Genomic DNA, 16,095 nt, shown 5'->3' on the forward strand with positions numbered 1-16,095 from the left:
ACTCATCTGAGTTCTGCCATTTTGAGCGGTAGGAATTCAACTTCCTCTTATCCGTGACCGTCCTTCGGGCAAAGGAACAGAGCTGCTGGGTTTCCTCTGAGTCTCTTCCAGACCACAGTGTATCTGCGGAAGCACCTCTTCAGCCACCTTTTGCATGAAGTGGTCCCCACCTTCTTCCTGATCCCGGGTGCCTTGTGGACTGAAAGTTTGTCAGTGGTGTGGTCCCGGCGTGGAGAGGCTCACACACACACACACAGAATTGCAGAGCAAGGGCTGAGCTTTATGATAAAGCATGGCCCCTCAGATATCCCAGCTATAGTTAAGCGTCAGAGCTGTGGCACCTGCTTCTCCCCTTAGACTGGAAAGCCCTCCCTCCCGAGTCCATACAGCCACCACTTCCTTCAGGGTCACTCACATGTCACCTTATTGGTGAAGTCTCCCCTGACCACCTTATATAAAGTAATGACCCCCTTCCCCCTCTGTACCCCATGCTCCCTGACTCCTTCACTCTGCTTTATCTGTTTCCAGTGGTGTTTATTGCCTCCTGCCACGTTCAGTTTATGTACTTTGATTCTGTCTGCCTGTGCTTATCACCCAGTGACTGGAGCCCTTGGTGCCTTTCTACCACATGTTGACCACACAGCCCCCTTATTGGCCCTCAGTGAGCAGAGCTCACTGGATGTAGTAACCTCACATGTGGATTTATTTAGCAGCTGTTTGTTCACTGCCTCCTGTGTGCGAGACTCTTCCGTCCTGGGGACACAAGAGTGTCGGACAGGCATGTTTTCTACTCACAGCTTTTCAGTTCTCGTTGATTCCTTTATTCAGTGTTTATTTCTCAGTTATTCACTTATCTATTGATAAGTGATATGATAAGCTGCTGTGAGCCAGGCATGCTCTGGTCATTGTGGATACAGCAATGAACAGAACAGACCCAAATTCCTGCTATCCTGAGGCTCATGTTCCAGTTGTGCAGCCTGGGATGGTGGTGGAGGGACCTCTACCACAGCATCAAGGCAGCTCCACGTCCCAGCCTTGGGGGAGCTCTTCTGGCTAGAGTGGAGACGGTGTGTGTGGGGAAGTCAGGGATGGGTGGGCTCAGGGCCTGGTGCAGTGGGCTGAGCCCCCTTCTCGACCTTGGAGACCTGGTCTATTTTGAGGCTTCTCAGCACCTCAGCCTGCCTCATGTCTTACATGGGAGAGGACGTTAGGACCCAGGCCAGGTAATACGAGGGGACGGCAGGCTTGAGGCCGCTGAGGGGCGTGGGCGTCCCTGGGGCTTGGCATGCTTCTGTTTGGTGTGAGCTCCCTCTCTGCCTCTCTCTCCTTCTAGCACGGAGTATGCCATCAATAAGCTGCGGCAGGAGGGGAGCGAGGAGGGGATGTACGTGCTGCGGTGGAGCTGCACCGACTTCGACAACATCCTCATGACCGTCACCTGCTTTGAAAAGTCTGAGGTGAGGGGCGGGAGTCGAGAGGCCTGGGCCCCTGAGGAGGCCCCGCAGTTCTGACGCGGGCCGCCTGCACTCCCGGCGGAGCCCACTTGCAGGCAGCCGACCCTTCGGTCCTCAAGACCCTTTGTTTCTTCCTTCAGGGGACCCGCGGCAGGGTTCTCTGTGCTCTGGAAGGTGGAATCTGGCCAGAAAATGAGCTCACACAAAACACCCGGGGGCTTAAAGCGGTTTATTTTATACTCAGCTCCATCACAGACCCGAGCTCTGTCTGTCTGTGGCATTCACTGGTACAAACCAGCGCCAGTAAGACCTATTGGAAACCTGACCTAACAGTTTTCCCCAGATGGTAGTTGCAGGCATTTTACCAGACAAATTGCAGTCTTGGCATTTTAACAGGATTTCTGTTAATGACTCAGGTGTGGTTGGAAGCTGGGAATGATGTGAGAGAAATCCTAATGTTTTGGCTCAGGTAGAAGCCGAATTCCTGACTTGGCCTCACTAAACCACAGTGCTTTGTGATTCATGTAATTTTTAAAAAAATACAAGGAATGGACTACTTTAAAAGAGAGAGTTTTATAGAATTAGTCCAGATAAATACACTAGTGTTGACTGGGTTTACCATGAGCTGGGAGAACTGAGATGGGTGAGGGGCCGGCAAGGTGAGAGTCAGCATATGAGTGTACTGCAGGCCTCGGGCATGGGAGGAAAAGGAAAGGACAGTCCCTGGGGCTGGACTCAGTCAGGAGTGGAAGGGGAAGTGGTGGAAGGAACCCAGTGCTGCCAGACTCCTGGGCGAAGTCTCGAGGGGCCACTGCTCGCCTGGGGTGCTCCTGGACACCGTGGCCTTGGGGCTGATACAGGTGCAGTGGCTCAGCACCTGGCTGGCCGGTTGCTTGGCAGGATTCCTTTCTTCTGCATTCAATCCCTGGAGGTGGAATTGACCTGGGCTGTACCGAGAATGTCAGTGATTCAGTCCCATCGTCTACCTGGTCTCAGGTTACCTGAGGAAAACAGGAATCAGAGATGCGGTCACTCCTAGTGTTCGCTTCAGCTCAGCTGACATTGTGCTGAGCACTTTACCTGTTTATTCCCATTTAAGCCTTACTATAGCCCTTTAAGATAAGTTGCATTATCCCCATTGTACAGATGAAGAAACTGAGGCATCAAGATGTTAAATATCTTGTCTTAGTTTACACCATAAGCAGATCTTTCTGGCCCTCATTCAAACCACTAAAATAGTATTCTTTGTACAAAAGTTCTCATGAAGGAAAGCTTCTGCTGTACTTCCTCTCTGGGGCACCATGCAACCCAGAAACGAGACCAGACAGCTGTCTCCCACGTCCCCACAGGTTCTTAGAAGAGCTCAGTTTGAGGGAGTTCCTGGATACATTTTGCTGTAATACTTACTTCATATGTAATAATATTTGCCAACCTCTTTGAAGTGCTTGCTGTGCTATGCTTAGTCGTGTCGGACTCTTTGTGATCCCATAGACTGTAGCCAGCCATGCTCCTCTTGTCCATGGGGATTCTCCAGGCAAGAATACTTGAGTCAATTGCCATGCCTTCCTCCAGAGGATCTTCCCAACCCAGGTCTCCCACATTGCAGGTGGATTCTTCACCTCTGAGCCACCAAGAAAGCCCCTATAAAGTGCTTGCTTTTTCACATGCACCTTGCCTCATAACTATAGCCATGGTGCTGAGGTCAGTGTTTTCATGGAGTTCATTCTGAGTGCCAAAATGAAGTGATGCTCTTGTGGAAGTCACTGCTGTGTGAGACTGTTTCCCTGGTGTTATTAGTAACTCCCATTTGTCAGCACCTTCTCCTGGATCTCCCTTATTAGATATTATTTCTGATATTTCTAATATTATTATTATTAGATAATATTATATATTATTAGATAATATTTACCTTTATTAGATGTTATTTCATTTATATATAATAAGCTTTTCATTTCTAAATAAATAGATTTACAGAAATGTTATGGAGATAATATGGAGCTTCTGTTTGCCCTCCACCTGGCTTCTCCTATTGTTAACATCATACATACCCAGGAGAGGTTTGCCTGACCCCTTTTAAAACAAATTCTTTCTGATCATTTTCCTAAATGGCAGGTGCTGGGTATCCAGAAACAGTTCAAGAACTTTCAGATTGAGGTGCAGAAGGGCCGCTACAGCCTGCATGGCTCGGACCGCAGCTTCCCAAGCCTTGGGGACCTCATGAGCCACCTAAAGAAGCAGATCCTGCGCACGGACAACATCAGCTTTGTGCTGAAGCGCTGCTGCCAGCCCAAGCCCCGAGGTCAGTCTCTCCGAGCCAGAGGCAGGCTGCATCCCCTCGCCATGCTCCGAGACCTAGGCCAACCGAAAGGTGCTGGGCGCTTTGAAGAAAATGGTCCTTCCGCCACTTCTAGGTGTTTTTCATTGAGTTTTGTTACATGTCTGTCCCTGGTTCAGATCCTATTCCTCGGGTGTCAGCATTTTCTGTAGAAAAGACATACACCTTTTCTCAGTGTCTCAGTTAAGCTGCAGAAAGAGGCATGTTTAGGATTAGTAAGCAAGAATTTTTTTTCTTCCTTTCAATAAAATATCCTGAGAGTTCCCCTGTCAGTGGTTTATCTGTCAGTCTGAGAAACTGTCCTGGCACATCTTCTGTGGGCCAAGGATTATGTTAGAGGCACAGAGAAATGCACACAACTCAATCCCTGTGCCCCAAGGGACTCCAGTGTAATACAAACAAATGTTACAGGTAAATGAGGCCGCTGTAGCATATGATCATCAGCGTAATACACACACACATATTAGGCCCTGGGGTTTCAGAGGAGAGGACCGTCAAGATCCCTGAGTCACATGGTGTGGATGGCTACACAGAGGAGGTGGATCTTGAGCCAAGTGTTGGATAGTGAACAGTGTTGCTGGTTAGCTAAAGGAATTCCCAGCACACATGTGCAGGGCAAAGCAGAAAGCAGATGTAGACACTTCAGAAAAGCAGTAGAGGGCTAATGTGTTCGTGACATTGTACAGGAGACAGGGATCAAGACCATCTCAAAGAAAAAGAAATGCAAAAAAGCAAAATGGCTGTCTGAGGAGGACTTACAAATAGCTGTGAAAAGAAGAGAAGCAAAAAGCAAACGAGAAAAGGAAAGATATACCCATTTGAATTCAGAGTTCCAGAGAATAGCAAGGAGAGATAAGAAAGCCTTTCTCAGTGATCAGTTGAAAGAAATAGAGGAAAACAATAGAATGGGAAAGACTAGAGATCTGTTCAAGAAAATTAGAGATACCAAGGGAACATTTCATGCAAAGATGGGCTCAATAAAGGACAGAAATGGTATGGACCTAACAGAAGCAGAAGATATTAAGAAGAGGTGGCAAGAATACACAGATGAACTGTACAAAAAAGATCTTCATGACCCAGATAATCACTATGGTGTGATCACTCATCTAGAGCCAGACATCCTGGAATGTGAAGTCAAGTGGGCCTTAGAAAGCATCACTACGAACAAAGCTAGTGGAGGTGATAGAATCCCAGGTGAGCTATTTCAAATCCTAAAAGATGATGCTGTGAAAGTGCTGCACTCAGTTTGCCAGCAAATTTGGAAAACTCCAAATTTGGAGTGGCCACTTTTTCAGTGGCCACAGGATTGGAAAAGGTCAGTTTTCATTCCAATCCCAAAGAAAGGCAATGCCAAAGAATGTTCAAACTATCGCACAATTGTACGCATTTCATGTGCTAGTAAAGTAATGCTCAAAATTCTCCAAGCCAGGCTTCAGCAATACATGAACCATGAACTTCCACATATTCAAGCTGGATTTAGAAAAGGTTGAGGAACCAGAGATCAAATTGCCAACATCTGCTGGATCATGGAAAAAGCAAGAGAGTTCCAGAAAAACATCTATTTCTGCTTTATTGACTATGCCAAAACCTTTGACTGTGTGGATCACAATAAACTGGAAAATTCTGAAAGAGATGGGAATACCAGACCATCTGACCTGCCTCTTGAGAAACCTGTATGCAGGTCAGGAAGCAACACTTAGAACTGGACATGGAAAAACAGACTGGTTCCAAATAAGAAAAGGAGTACGTCAAGGCTGTATATTGTCACCCTGCTTATTTAACTTCTATGCAGAGTACATCATGAGAAACGCAAGGCTAGAAGAAGCACAAGCTGGAATCAAGATTGCTGGGAGAAATATCAATAACCTCAGATATGCAGATGACACATCCTTAAGGCAGAAAGTGAAGAACAACTAAAGAGCCTCTTGATGAAAGTGAAAGAGGAGAGTGAAAAAGTTGACTTAAAGCTCAACATTCAGAAAACGAAGATCATGGCATCTGGTCCCATCACTTCATGGCAAATAGATGGGGAAACAGTGGTTGACGTTATTTTGGGGGCTCCAGAATCACTGCAGATGGTGACTGCAGCCATGAAATTAAAAGATGCTTACTCCTTGGAAGGAAAGTTATGACCAACCTAGATAGCATATTCAAAAGCAGAGACATTACTTTGTCAGCAAAGGTCCGTCTAGTCAAGGCTATAGTTTTTCCTGTGGTCGTGTATGGATGTGAGAGTTGGACTGTAAGAAAGCTGAGCACCAAAAAATTGATGCTTTTGAACTGTGGTGTTGGAGAAGACTCTTGAGAGTCCCTTGGACTGCAAGGAGATCCAGCCAGTCCATCTTAAAGATCAGTCCTGGGTGTTCATTGGAAGAACTAATGTTGAAGCTGAAACTCCAATAATTTGGCCACCTGATGCGAAGAGTTGACTCATTTGAAAAGACCTTGATGCTGGGAAAGATTGAGGGCAGGAGGAGAAGGGGACGACAGAGGATGAGATGGTTGGATGGCATCACCGACTCAGTGGACACCAGTTTGGGTAGGCTTCGGGAGTTGGTGATGGACAGGGAGGCTTGGTGTGCTGTGGTTTGTGGGGTTGCAAAGAGTCAGACTCGAATGAGCAACTGAACTGAACTGAACTAAATGTGTTCAGTGCACTTTGAAAGAAGGAAGGAGGAGGCGACTAGTGCAGACTCAGGGTCATCGGAGTCTTTGTTTGCCACTCCGTGGAACTGGGACTTTATTGTGCAGGCAGTGAGGAGTCATGGGTAGATCACGGAGTGAAATGGATAGAAGAGGCGAGGAACTTGGCCACTTTTATTATTAATTTTTGTTGTAAATTTGCTTTACAATGCTGTATTAGCCTCTGCATTGCAAAATGGACCAGTCATACATATACATATATCCCCTTGCTCTTTTTTTGAAATTGAATTACAGTGTTATATTTCTGATGTACAGCAAAGTGATTCACATATCTGTATATTTTTTCAGATTCTTTTCCATTATAGTTTAGTACAAGATGCTTAATATAGTGCCATGTGGTATACAGTAGGACTTTGTTTACCTATTTTTATATATAGCAGTTTGTATCTGCTAATTTCAATTCCTAATGTATCCTGACGTGCACTCCATTTCATTTTTGGTAACGATAAGTTTGTTTTCTGTGTTTGTGAGTCTGTTTCTGTTTTAGGAATAAGTTCGTTCCATATGTAAGTGATCGTATGGTTTTTTTCTTCTCTGTCTGACTTACTTCACTTGGTCTGATCATCGCTATGTCCATCCATGTTGCTGCAAATGGCGTTACTTCGTACTTTTTATGACTGAATAATGTTTCATTGTGTATGTGTGTATCAGACATACATTGTATGTGTGTGTATATTTATATATGTTTCTCTGTATTGCACATCTTCTTTATCCATTCATCTGTCAGTGGACGTTTAGGTTGTTTCCATGCTTTACTGAGATATGTTCCCTCTCTGTCCGTTTTGAATGGATGTTGAATTTTATCAAATGCTTTTTCTGCATCTATTAAGATGATCATGCGGTTTTTGTCTTGGTTATCTGGGTCATGAAGATCTTTTTTTGTATAGTTCTCCTGTGTATTCTTGCCACCTCTTCTTAATATCTTCTGCGTCTGCTTATTCCATACCATTTCTGTCCTTTATGGTGCTCATCTTTGCATGAAATGTTCCTTTGGTATCTCTGATTTTCTTGAAGAGCTCTCTAGTCTGTGTTTTAATGGAGTGTGTCTGTGAGTCTTTACGTTCGTGATGGGCAGAGGAAGCAATACCAACACAAAAAGGGGCCTGGGTGCTTGATGTTTGAATCGCTTTTTGGTCTCCTAGCAAGGCAGTGTCATTGAACTTGGTGAAAGAGGAAGGACTTGGGTGCTTGTTGATCAGATAGGGTTTCCTGCCAGCCTGAGGGTGTAACTTGCAGCCTTTGTTTTTGTGCTTGAAGATACCCTGCAAAGGTAAAAACACATCTGCCACTTGACTGTGAGACCTCAGGGTGAACTCTAACCTTAGAGCCCAGCAACCCTATTCACTCGCATAATCTCTCCTTCTAGATATGAGAGGCCGTTTTCGCTTTCCTCGGGATTAGTGGGTGCAGGCCGAGGCTGAGGAAATGGAGAGCCGCAGGCCCGGGAGGCAGGGTGGCGGCACGGGCTGGAGACGGGGATGTGGTTTCTCTGCTGGAATTTGCTGGGAGGCCGCTGGTGCAACTGCCACCCTTGCTGGAGACTGGCGGCTGCGGCAGGAGAGGCACAGGAACAGGCCTGAACCCTCCTCTCGGCTTCTGCTGGGGCTTCTGGAGCACTGCGCTGAATGTGATGTTCAGTGTTTGTCTCTCCACTTGATTATAAACGCTTAAGGCAGGATCTGGGTCCCAGCATGATGATGCATGGGAGAGGCAGCCCCCAGCACAGAATGGGCGCTCCCTCATGTCTGTCGAGTGAATCGTTACAGTGGTAGCTACCACGTTGGTGTGTACCTACTAATCCCAAGCAGTTTATCTGCATCTTTAAGTTAGCTCTTTGTAGCTATTATAAATATGAGGAAATTGAGAATCAGAGATGTTCACTGGCTTGTTCAAAATCACACAACTGGTCTCTGAGAGTAGCAGGGAATAATAATGGTGATGATAATGGCTGCTGCCATCTATTATCACGTGAGTAATTCTGAAGTTTGCCAGGCACCGTTTGAGGTTCTTTCATGGTTTAAGTTGTTTAATCTTCATAATAATCCATAGTATATTGTTATCCATTATACTTAACCCAAGATTGCTTAGGTAGTTAGAGGAGGCATGGGAATTTGAACTCATGTTTTCTGACTCCAACCGCAGTGATCTTTCCCCTGTATCACACCCTCTGCAGAGTTACAAGTGCAGTTACCAGCCCAAGACTCTGGGGTGAGAGTCAGTTCTCCTGACCTTGGGGATGGGTGCTGTGGGGGGTAGAGTGAGACTCTGCGGTATGTGGGTGGCTTTTCCACGTAGGCCCTCAGAAGCCTCTGTCTTTCCTCTGCCACCTGCAAATTAGGGAAGTGGCGCAATTGTGAAAACTGAAGAGAGTGTCATTTGGTGTTTCTCAGCGCCTCAGCCCTTCTGAGCCCTGGCTTCCGATGGCCAGACCCCAGCCTAGGTTTCACACTGAAAGGCACCCAAGAAACTTCATGGAATAAATAAAATCAGGCGGCCCCTCAGAATGAGTGTGATAGTCAAGAAAGTCTACCTCTCGTGCCTTGCCCAGTGCTGCTGCCCCTCTCCAAGTCTGAGGGTGACCGTGTTAAGAGACGGGGAACTGTTGACCAGTCACCACCGATTCTCCCATGTTCTCATCCGTGCAGTCAAATCTTGGAGCTTGATTTCTGCCTGGTTCAGCTCTGACACTGAGGACTTAGCAGATCATTGCCAAAGCTGCAGGAACCAGGTGGTACAGCACAGATGAAGGTGCTGACAGGTGTGACGCCGTTCATCGTCACAGGGGCTGCCAGTTATGGGGCAGTCACCTCCCACCAGGCATTGACCTCCACGAGCATCATCTCGTTTATCCCTCACAGCACCCCAGTGAGGAGCATAGCTGTGTGCCCCATTTTGTAGTGAGGAAACAGGTTCTTGGATGTTTAACAGCTTTCCCCACTCTTGATCCTAGTTCCATGTTCTCTGAAGTGGCCATGCTAATAATCAGCCCACAAACGGCCCCTGTTCCCATTCTCTTCTCTGATTTCCTCAACGGCTCCACTGCCTAAACCTTTCCCTTGGGCACCATTCAGGTGGCCCTTTATTCATGTCTTTTCTCCAGAGTTGTCTGCTTGAACCTGATTTTTCCCAGGTAGTGGGGATTAGAGTCAGGATAACAGAATGGAGGAGAGGAGACTCTGAAAACGGGGGAACTCAAGGTATGATAACGGAGGAGCCTGTATCTGAACCAGCTTTTGGCTCCCAGATTTGTACCCCCTTCCACTAGGGCCAGGCATGCTGTGGAAGCAAGAGTCTGGAGCCAGTCCTGAAAGCAGCATGAATCCAGAGCCTGACCTTGGGCAAATGATTTAATAGCTCTGAATCTGTTTTCTGATCTATAAAGGGATAAGAATACTATGTATCTCATAGGATTGTCATAAGGACAGGAGCTAATGTGTATAAAACTCTTTAGGACAGTGGCTGGCACAGAGAAGGTAGTCAGAAAGTGTGAGCTGAAAAAAAACACAAATCCTGCCTGGCAGGATAGAGGATTTGAATCACTTGGCCCATTGCTCACGGACAGTGGATGAATACTCTCACGACTGGTCCGATCTGGAAGGTGCTTTCTTCCCTCACGATAACCTTGGAATTTAGAGTGGCTCCACGGTGGGATGGTGACTTGCATGGATTATAAATTCCCAGTTAGCCACCTGTGCTGACCCTGAGTTAGCAGATTTTATAAGGGGTCTAGTTTGTTATTGGAATCAGTAGAATCTGGGGAATGGTCTGCTTGAAATCTGAACATTCAGCCAGCAGTTCACTAAATGACTCCTTGTTGTTGGGCACTGCTGGGAACTAGAAAGCCTCTGGCACAGCCTTCTTTTTTGGGTCACCCACCCTGTTCTTCACGGAACTTAGGTTTTTAACCCTTCTATTTTGGTTCCTGTCACTCCTGATGTGCTTCCTCAATCCTCAGTTCTCATCCTTCAGCCTACTCCCTGTTCTTCATTCATACGTTTAACAACTGTTTACTGAGTGCCTACTGTGTACCAGGCTGTGAAGGCAGAGCAGGAAATAATATAGACACAGGCCCTACCTTATAGAGTTTCTGTTCTCAGCTTCTAACATTTCATTTCCTCCCCTGACTTATCTTACCAGTACAGATCCTGCTGTATCAACCCCGGAGTGCCTGCCCTTTAAGAGTAGCGGCACAGGTTTTGATTGATTATTTGATTCACATTGGCTCTATTATTAGCCTTGCTGATGAGCTCCTGGAGGGCAGGAATCGAGTACTTAGTAAATATTTGTTGAGTGACAGAACCAACAAATGCACATGTATGTGTTGAGCAAGCCCATGGCCGAGAAGATGTTGGCAACTGGGACCTTAGACCTTCCCTGCTCCCCTCAGACTTCTCTCTCTTTCTTCCATAGAAATCTCCAATCTGCTGGTGGCCACCAAGAAAGCCCAGGAGTGGCAGCCTGTCTACCCCATGAGCCAGCTGAGTTTCGATCGAATCCTCAAGAAAGATATTACACAAGTGAGTCATTGCTGCCATACCTGGGTCCATTCCTGGCCCTGCCTCCTCACAGTGGAGAAGCCTGGGGAGAAGAAAGTCATGTTTGCAGAGACCCTGATGAACACGGGGACTTCCCTTTCATAGGTGAAGCTGGTCAACGAGCAGGCGCCCTGCTGTCCACCCGGCCTTGCTGATACACCCTAGACTTTCTCCTTGAAAGAGATGGCTTAGTCAGTTTTTGAATGGTTATCTAGGGCTACAAAGACCTTCCATTCCCGGTTCCTATAGTTGTAGGGACTAACCCTAGAAGTAGTTGGAGAATTTGGTGGGAATGTTGACAGATCTCCATAGGGGATTATCTCCACAGGGGCCATGATGACTCTCATGGCCCCAAAACATGCTTTGTGACAAGGTGCTTCTGAATTTCAGTCCTGGGCTTTCTGATGACATTTCCAGATGGAACAAAGCTGAGGGCACTTAGAGCACAATGAGGGAGCAGGAGACACACAGTTCAGAGCTGAAGGAGAGAGCTGTGCCAAGAAACTGATCCCTCAGACCAGTGTTCCAGCCTCCAGAGGGCTGTGGCCCAGCGTCTGCAGCCTTGGGCAGGCCCAGTTTCCCTCATAGCTGCCCTTGGGCCTTGTAGGGTATGAGGTCCGGGGAACTCCCACTTTCTGTTCTGCACCCCCCTCCTAATCCCACTGACACAGGGGGAGACTAAGCCAGCGTGCCAGCAGCCTGGGAGGGAAGGAAATCTATGCAGGCCGCTTACTGCCCCAGAGAGGCTACCCCACCTTGGAGGTGCTGGAGGGCAAGTCATGGGCTCACTCGTTGAGGACCAGGCAAAGGGTGGCAGGCCTGAGGCTGGGTTGTTCATCTGCTTTTTGAAATCAGTTCGTGAAATTATTGAGAAGGTCTTGAGGGAGTGGAAGTCCACAGTGGCAAATGCCCTGCTTCACTATGTAAATGCTTTCCTGAGGGCAGATCTCACTGTTCTGTCCCTCGGGGTATCAGAGCTGTGTCCAGAGATGGGCAGCACCCCAACCTCTTTTCTTCCTGGAACTTGACGTGTACCCAGGGTCTTCCTTCTCTCCTTCCCCTTGGGCCTCTGGGCCATTCTCTGTGTCTCCAGTGTTTATTTAGCCAAGAGTGACTGAGCACTTCCCTCTGCCAGGCATGACCGCCACCCTCAGCAGGCACACAGTCCGGTGGGGGAGGCAGATTCTTATCTATCTTGAGTAGATAATTAAACTACCAGGAGACAAGTCCCAAGTAGAGAGGTACGGCAGGATGTGGGACCGTCAGACAACCATGCTGCCTGGTCTTGGGATAGCAGTGGCATCCTGGAGGAAGTGGCATCAAAGCAGAGCCCCAGAGGATGGACAAGCAGTCAGCAAAGATAGAGGGTGCAGCGTGGGGGGAGGCGCTGTGGAATCCTTACCACATAGTGCTGTGACTTGGCCCCCAGAATAAGCAATGCTTCTGGGGGAACAGTAATTATTCTGAAAGCATATGGCTTTTACAGGATGTTCTGGGAACACAACTTGCCATAACCTTAATGAATCGCTTCATGACAGATGCAGCTTTAATGAATAGTCACAGGGCCTTGCCAGGATACAGTAGACAGGGCAGATGTACCACCATTCTGCTGTGACAGATGACAAATGGTGGCATTTGTGCAAATTAATATACCAAATTAACGATTGTGTACATTCTTAAGAGAGACAGAAATCAGCCTAGGGAGTCAGCCACAAAGCCTTTTCTGCATTTAGAGGAGATCCTAGGATAATATATATCAGTAGAATGATAGAACTCCCAGTTACACACGTTTTGTGGGGTAAATATCATTAGCTTGACAATGCCTGAGTTTTGTGACTCACGTTTCGATTCATTCCAAATAGTAAGAGTATTTAATTCAGAATTATTAAAACTTAAGCTCTGTGTGTGTGTGTTAGTCGCTCAGCCATATCTGACTCTGCGACCTCATGGACTGCAGCCCGCCAGGCTCCTCTGTCCATGGAATTCTCTAGGCGAGAATACTGGAGTGGTTTGCCATTTCCTTCTCCAGGGGATCTTCCTGACCCAGTGATCGAACCTGGGTCTCCCACATTGCAGGTAGAGTCTAAGCTTAAGCTAAAAGGGCCTTAAAGACAGATCATTGTTCGTTGTATGTTCAGGGCCTTGGGCAGATGATCTCATTTAGTTCTCATGCTGCTCATTTGGTTTTAGTACCTTTTCATATGTGGGGAAACTGAGGCCTGTCCCTCCTGGGTCTGCCTCTGCATATCAGTAACCTTCCTCTAGGGAGAGCTAGGGCATGTGTGTGTGCAAATTGTATCGCTAATTTGAAAGCGGCACACCTGTACCTGTGTATCAGATGGGTAGAAAATGAATAGGTGTGAGGGGGCGATTAGACAAAACACATTGGCCAACAGATTGACTTCTACTCACTGTGTGCCAGGAACTTTTCTACCTAATTCTTCGTTTGATAATTAACACCAACCCTAGGAGACAGGTATACTGTTAACCCATTTACAGAAAATGGGTGCAGACTGAGTGTGATGAAAGAAAGTCTCCCAAAGGCCAGTAAGCAGTGGGGCCAGGACTCACAGGCCTGTTCTCCTATTCCCCAGCCTGTGGGTGGAGGAACCTCCTGCCAAGTCCTGCTCTGGAGGCCCAGGGTGGGGACAACGTTGGTGGCTATTAATGGTTGGAAGTTGTGCGAAAGGTCGCGGTTTTGGCCCCAGGCTGTTCCTGGAGGGAGACACAGCAGGTTGCTGTTCAGAGAATGAGAGGATTGTCTCCTGGGGCCCAGGAAGTGCCTCCGCTGTGTTGGGACAAGTAGCTCTTTGTTTCCTCTGGAGGCCTGACAGGCCCAGGCCCCGAGAGGTGTGAGCTGCGGGGGCCCCTTTGCTGTTGTCCCACCCGAGCAGTGTGTGTGTCCACCCCCCAACCCCAGAGGACTCAGACCCGCATCACTGCAGCCCCGGGGAGGGTCACACTAACCACCCGCTCCCTCCTTCAGGGCGAGCACCTTGGGAGAGGCACGCGGACACACATCTACTCTGGGACCCTCACGGATTACAAGGATGACGAAGGGACTTCTGAAGAGAAGAGAATAAAAGTCATCCTGAAGGTCTTAGACCCCAGCCACAGGGACATTTCTCTGGCAAGTGTCACCCTCATCACCCTCCCCCATCTCTGCAGCCAGTAGAGCATAGTGGGCCGAGAGGAACCTTTGCCCATTCTGGCCTGTTTTCCAGTCAAGATTCCTTTCTTCAAATAGAATCTTAGGTTAACAAGCGAGGGAGTACAGATACGGTGGAGCGAGCAGTCCCCCGACCTTGGCCTGTCCCTCCCTGTCTGTCCCATTCTCTCCCGTGTCCTTCCTAGAGGTCCACATGGCGGCTGTGGGGCCTTGGACACTAGCTGAGTGGTCTCAAAAGCCCTGATGCAGCCCAGGCTGTCACTCAGAGTTTGGAAAAGTAAAGCCCAGAGGAGTGAAATGACTGACCCACGATCCCACATCCTGTTAGAGACAAAGCCGAGTCTTGCAGACGTCTGCTGCCTTGGTTTTCCTTTTATTCTAATATAGTGTCAAACGCTGTTGCTTCCCAACCTTTGAATGTCCAGTGAGGAGGTTGCCGCCAGCCTAGCCCACCAGCCCAGCACTGTGTCCTGTGGGGTTTTCTACCTGAGTCCTATGTCCCAGCCAGGTGACCCTCACAGTAGAGGCTTGGCAGTGCCTCCAGGCAGTTGAGGCCAGGCCTTGGGATGAGGACAGTGGTGAGCTTCCCTGGGATCCACTGCCTTCCGTCTCAGCTGAGCCACTTTAGGGTCAGGCCAGTGGAGGCCTGCCCTTGACATGTCTTTGTCCTGTTTCCCCACAGGCCTTCTTTGAGGCAGCCAGCATGATGAGGCAGGTCTCCCATAAACACATCGTGTACCTCTATGGGGTCTGTGTCCGAGACGTGGAGAGTAAGTGTGTCTCTTTGGAAGGGGAGCGTGGCTGCTGAGAAGATGACTGGGAGCTGACATCCGCTTCATGTTGCCCAGGCTTCTTGCTTTTCTTTCTGTAATCAAGGAATGCAAAGCGCTGAGCAGGTCACTTGCTTAAGCCAGTAGTGGAGCTGGAACTAAGTCTCATCCGTTTTTCACTGATTTCTTGAATGTTTCCTTCTGGCCAGCTCTGGGTCCCACACTGGAAGTGGGGAGTGGGTGGGCTGAGCTCATTGCTCAGAGAGTCAGAATAGAAGGAGCCCAGAATAGGTCTGAGCCCAAGCCTGTCCGACTCTGAGGCGCTGTGCCACTTGCACTGTCAAGCTGAGTACCAGTCACTCAACTGGGCTCTCTTGAGGGAATCAGGGAGGGTGCTGTCCCAGATGGACGTCAGGTTGCAGATGTGGCTGTTTTTGTGTTTGTAGATATCATGGTGGAAGAGTTTGTGGAGGGGGGACCCCTGGATCTCTTCATGCATCGGAAAAGTGACGTCCTCACCACACCCTGGAAGTTTAAAGTTGCCAAACAGCTGGCCAGCGCCCTGAGTTACTTGGTAAGTATGTTCTGATGTCTGTGGTCTCAACCAAGAACCAGAATGTCCTAGTAGGGGCGGCAGGAAGGAGGTACTAACCAAGCAGACTGGAGGGCCCGGGCTCTGTGCCTTTATACAGGTGTGCCTGTATAAAGTGAAAACCACTATCTTGGGCTGTTCTGTGTGCTTACGTATGGATCCTGCTTAGAGGGAAATTTTATCCCTTCAGAAGACTGACTTGGGTACTGCATTGTATGGTGAGAATAGAAATATTACAATACTTGCTGAATGAGTGAATGAATCTGTTGGGATCAACAGTAGCTCACATTTATTGAATGCTTATGATGCTTCAGCCGTGCATGTGTTTTTAGGCTCTCAACACTTTAATTCTCACAAAAGCCTATGAAGCCTGCCCACCTGCCCCCCACTCCTCGCCCCCCCAGTCATCCCTGTTTCCTTGGTGAGGGAAATAGAGCAGAGGGATGTTATAGAACGTGCCCAAGTCACGCGGATCATCCGTCGGAGCTCTTGGCTGCCCAGTCTGGCTGGGGCTGGGGGAATGTGGGTTATGGCCTG

At 48.1% G+C, this 16,095-nt stretch overlaps 1 protein-coding gene across 4 annotated transcripts in view; it reads left to right on the forward strand.

Annotated features, from left to right (window-relative positions):
- Window positions 1-16,095, forward strand: part of JAK1 (Janus kinase 1) — a 133,257-nt gene that overhangs the window by 105,490 nt on the left and 11,672 nt on the right. For all 4 annotated transcript variants that reach the window (XM_052637252.1, XM_052637254.1, XM_052637253.1 and 1 more), the window contains exons 10-15: window positions 1,334-1,457; window positions 3,567-3,753; window positions 10,903-11,009; window positions 14,014-14,157; window positions 14,879-14,966; window positions 15,413-15,540. In XM_052637252.1, the coding sequence (XP_052493212.1) occupies window positions 1,334-1,457; window positions 3,567-3,753; window positions 10,903-11,009; window positions 14,014-14,157; window positions 14,879-14,966; window positions 15,413-15,540 (778 nt within the window). The remainder of the gene's footprint in view (window positions 1-1,333; window positions 1,458-3,566; window positions 3,754-10,902; window positions 11,010-14,013; window positions 14,158-14,878; window positions 14,967-15,412; window positions 15,541-16,095) is intronic.

This window comes from Budorcas taxicolor, chromosome 3 (genome assembly GCF_023091745.1).
Source record: "Budorcas taxicolor isolate Tak-1 chromosome 3, Takin1.1, whole genome shotgun sequence".
Classification (NCBI taxonomy): Eukaryota; Metazoa; Chordata; class Mammalia; order Artiodactyla; family Bovidae; genus Budorcas; species Budorcas taxicolor.